We start from the raw sequence: 4,774 nt of genomic DNA, 5'->3' as shown, positions 1-4,774 counted from the left end.
TCTGTCGAAGAAAGTGGGCGAAGAGAATAATAAACTATGTGAGAGATTTTACGTTTTTGTGTGTGTGGTTTGAGGTCGTCAGCATTGTATGGCCTGATGAGTTTTGTAAAAATCCAGCCGCGTCTGAAAAAGACAGCGAGGGGCCTCGTTTTGGTGACACGAAAATATTCTCTTTTCTCCTTTTCTGCCCACTCTCCCTTAGATGTTCAAAGGCCTTGGACCTTTCCTCTGTCAATCAGCCTCTCTCTCTCTCTCTCTCTCTCGCTCTCTGTTTTCACAGGCCTAGCTGTGTTCTGTGTAGGCTAGGTGACTTTCACTCTCATCTTCTGTTGGCTCCTCTCTCTCTCTCTCTCTCTCTCTCTCTCTCTCTCTCCCTCCTCAAGTGTGTGTGTGTGTGTGTGTGTGTGTTTTCATAGGCATATCTGTGCAGGCTAAGGTGAGAGTGACTTCTTCTGTTGGCCTCTCTCTCACTCGCGCGTGTGTGCGTGCGAGAGAGGTTTTTTTTTTAGTTGGTTGCTTTCTTTAACCATCATTCCCAATCAGTTCCAGTCTCCACATATAGGCTATGTGGGGCAGCCGTGGCCTACTGGTTAGCGCTTCGAATTGTAATTGGAGGGTTGCCGATTCGAACCCCGACCAGAAGGCACGGCTGAAGTGCCCTTGAGCAAGGCACCTAACCCCTCACTGCTCCCCGAGCGCCGCTGTTGTTGCAGGCAGCTCACTGCGCCGGGATTAGTGTGCTTCACCTCACTTTGTGTTCACTGTGTGCTGTGTGTTTCACTAATTCGCGGATTGGGATAAATGCAGAGACCAAATTTCCCTCACGGGATCAAAAGAGTATATACTTATACTAGGCCTACTTATTACTATATGTAGTACAATGATACAAAGATTGACATAGGGTTCACCTATATGGTGACTGGGCCAACTTCAAAAGTATGGCCTATCACTTCTCCCTCAGAAAACCTCAGTCAATCCTGACAGCACAAATTAATCTAGGTTTTCCATTGATGTTTTGTTTTGAAGATTGCAATAGAATACAGCAATGCATAGCATACTTTTTAATTTAATTACAGGCTCTATTAAACGGTAGGTTATTGAACTAGACACCCTGAGTTCAGTTGAGTTGATTGCAAACTAGTTCATATGAGGGTGCCAATGGGCTGCAGCCTATCTAATTATTTTTACATTTTGTTTTATTTTGTAATGGTATCCTGATGACTAAAATACACACAACACATTATTATTAACAATAATAGGCTAATAATGATAATAATGTATTATTCTACTCATGTCAATGATAGCCTCTGGTATGGGTTGAAAATGTGTTTTCAACATGAGGCTTTTGAAACACATAATTATCTCACTTGACTATGCAGAACATGGCGCTTCGTTTTATTATCTATCCAACCAATATTTCGCGCAACATTTTAACCAATTAATATCCTGATGAGATATGATATGAGATATTTGTACCTTTTCTTGGGAATGGCCAGTGTTCTTTCTTACCTTTAATGGAATTAATTGCACTAAATGCATACAATTAATTAATTGCATGTCAACTCCACCCCTCAACATTTGTTGCGCAATTTACATCATATTGAGGCGACAGTTTCTTGGAAGATGCTGCGACTGCTGACACGCTGGCGCAGGCTCGATCTCTGAACCAGTCATCTCCACGGTAACCAGTCTCCGCTCGCTCGTACTGCTTATAGCTCAGCATCCAATACGCACCACCACAAAGACTACCGTCTGGATTTTCGGTGAGTAGTCCACCGTTCGAAAAATATCTTATATTAAATGTGGGTGACTAAAAAGGACTAATTTGCCATCCCGTCGTCGTAAACTGATCATCTGCTTAAATTATTGGCTTTTTTTCATAAAGAGCTCAATGGCAGGGACTACAGTGACTACAGCTGTGTCAAAAAAGAGGAGGGCTTTCAGATTTCCATTTTTTTCGTGAATGAATTCTATGCCATTTGAAAACGTAGAAGGCTATTAAGCTTGTAAAATGTTACATTGATTTTCGTTATCGTTAGAATAAAATATGTCAAGTAGCCTACTGCATCAGAATTTCATACGGGGCTTTTCAACCGAATAGCATTTTCAGTGTTGCCTTTTTAAACCAGAGTTCTTTATTACGAGAATATAAGAGCGAGAAAAAAAAACAGGGAATGGTTTGTTTGAGTATGAATGTGGTTTTCTTCACTATTTCTCAATATGTCGTGAGGTAAAATCGTCTGCAATAGCTTCTATACCCGCAATTCTACGTATGAAAGGAGGCGACTTGGACTGTGGCGTCGTGTTAAGGTTGACATCAATAGGGACGGACAGTCAGGTGAGCAGTGTGTCCGTACGGTCAAGCTCTGGGTTTCTGTCTCGTTTGTTATCGTGACGTTCATCCGACTATGTCCATCTTCGTCGCAACAATCGTGTAGGCTACTGTACAGTGTAGGCCTACTAGGCAACTATATATTAATGCGGTAAGCTGTTCAGAGATATTGCGCGTTCTAGGTTAACTGTCCATCATCGAGGACCCAGGGCCACTGTGGTCTACAGACAGCCAGATTCGACGAATTTAGACACGCCTCTGTGGCATCCTCTAGGCTACTTGCTTCACTTATCATTCTACCGTTAATTAAACACACACGCATCTGGGTCACTGGCCTAATATATTACTAGATAGGTAACCGGTAAACCACATAATCTAAATTAGGCTACCTAGTACCTACATTTGTCTTGTTATCTTTTTTTATTTCCTTGCTCCTTTTATTTCCTTGCTTCCTTCCTCCTTATTTCCTTGTGTGTTCCTCTTACTCTCTCTTTCTTGCTTGTTTATCTTTTCTCTCTCTTTCTCTTGCTTGTTTATCTCGTGTGCTTTCTCAGTCTGTAGAGCAATTTTGGCTTGCTGCCTAAACTCGCTTTGCATTGCCAATTAGCTCAGTGACTAATCACACCCACGTCTGTGTCAGAGCCACTACACACACACACACACACACACACACACACACACACTCATACGTGTGGACAACTGATGAGCTTTGCTGTTGCGCAGGCTGAGAACACTCCTCCAGGGCAGCTAATGGAGTCCTGTGTGGGGCTCATTCGAGTCAGCGTCTAGCACATACCTGAGGTGATGAAGGTGTGTGTGTGTGTGTGTGTGTATGTGTGTGTGTGTGTTTGTGTTTGTGTGACAGAGAGAGAGAGAGAGAGAGAAAGAGTAGAGACTGAAGTTAAGTTGTCTGTTGAGACAGTGTGCTCTGTGCCGACACACACACACACACACACACACACACAAATCCACTTCCAGTACATTATACCATATATGCGCACATATAATCACTTGCAAGTAAAGATATAGAATTAAACACACATACACTCGCTGGCACTCATGTGAGACCCCCTGTAACCCTACATGTAGAATGTTTACATAATACTGTATGTAGACATGCATATATAGCATTTGCAGTTCAGTTCCACTCTCGCAGTGGGAGCAAGATGCTTACGTGCTGCTGATGTCAAGAAAAGAAATGAACAGATGTGCTTCAGTTCAGTTGTGTCTGAATGACATTCATTGCTAAGCTTGAGTGTTTTGTGTGTTGTGTGTTTGTATGTGTGTGTGTGTGTGTGTGTGTGTGTGTGTGGTCCACAGTCATGGTGAAGCTGGGCAGTAACCTATCGGAGAAGGTGGAGCGACAGGCGTCGCTGGAAGACGGCTTCGACAACATCCCCCTCATCACCCCATTGGAGGTCGGGCAGCTACATCAGCCCTTCCCCGACAAGGTGAGTCCACACACACACACACACACACACCACTCCACCGCCACACTATAAATGCATCACAGGAAGCTGATGTAATTGCATGTGTTTCGCATCTAGGGACTCGTTTCTTTGCAATGAATAAGAGCTTGGTGGTAGTGGTGCTGGTGCTGTTGTTGGGCCACTGTTCGAGATTTGCTGGGAATAAATTAGATGGCATTCAGGCAAAAGCTGCAGACACGCCACTGATCCGCACAAATAACGTGCGAAACACAAAACAAACAGGACTGTTGCCGCGGTTTCACTCTATTCTCCTCTCCCTGTTGTTTATCAGTTCTGGGATGAGCGCGTCCTATGATTATGTGCTCTCAGCCTCGGAATCCATCTCTGTTTTCCCCGCTAATTTATTTTCCCTTCTTTTGCATAAAATGTTCTCTTGATTTTTTGTTTTGTTTTTCACTCTCTTTCTTTCACCCCCCCCCCTTCCCCCAACTCATGCTGTTCTACTCTTTCCTTTTTCTGAGTTTCACCCTTAATCCCACATTTCTGTGATTTTCTTGCATTCCTTTTTGTTCTCTCTTTTCTGTCTTCCTTTTTTCCCTTTTTTCTTCCTTACACCCCAATCTCTTTTTTCTCCTTTTTTCTTCCTTACTCCCTCTCTCCCCCCATGCACTCACTCTCTCTCTCTCCTCCCCTCTCCCTCTCTCTCTCTCTCTCTCTCTCTCTCTCTCTCTCTCTCTCTCTCTTTCTTTCCCATACTCTCTCCATCTCTCCTCCCTCCCTCTCTCTGTCTCTGTCTGCCCTGTAGGTGATTGTGAAGACCACGACAGAGTACGAGCTGCAGAAGAAGAAGAAGAAGAGGATGTACGTGCCCAGCATCAAGAAGCTCAACATCAACCTGTACGACGAGGTGTCCGAGAAGGTCAAGGTAAGAGCCCTGCCGCCCACCCATGGCCCCGCACGGCCACTGACCACGCTACTCCACCAGTCACACTCGTTTACACTGTTGTGTGTG

At 44.1% G+C, this 4,774-nt stretch overlaps 1 protein-coding gene across 1 annotated transcript in view; it reads left to right on the top strand.

Moving 5' to 3' along the window:
- Positions 1-1,709: 1,709 nt before the first annotated feature.
- caly (calcyon neuron-specific vesicular protein) overlaps positions 1,710-4,774 on the top strand; it is a 10,026-nt gene continuing 6,961 nt past the window's right edge. Inside the window, exons 1-3 of the mRNA XM_076268133.1 lie at positions 1,710-1,763; positions 3,653-3,783; positions 4,568-4,687. Of these exons, the coding sequence (XP_076124248.1) occupies positions 3,655-3,783; positions 4,568-4,687 (249 nt within the window). The 5' untranslated portion in view covers positions 1,710-1,763; positions 3,653-3,654. The remainder of the gene's footprint in view (positions 1,764-3,652; positions 3,784-4,567; positions 4,688-4,774) is intronic.

Source organism: Alosa pseudoharengus, unplaced genomic scaffold (genome assembly GCF_046254945.1).
Source record: "Alosa pseudoharengus isolate Yale_2024_CS ecotype anadromous, Long Island Sound unplaced genomic scaffold, YU_APseudo_1.1 YU_APseudo_1.1_scf_1, whole genome shotgun sequence".
Classification (NCBI taxonomy): Eukaryota; Metazoa; Chordata; class Actinopteri; order Clupeiformes; family Clupeidae; genus Alosa; species Alosa pseudoharengus.
This window is presented reverse-complemented; position numbering and strand designations above follow the sequence as displayed.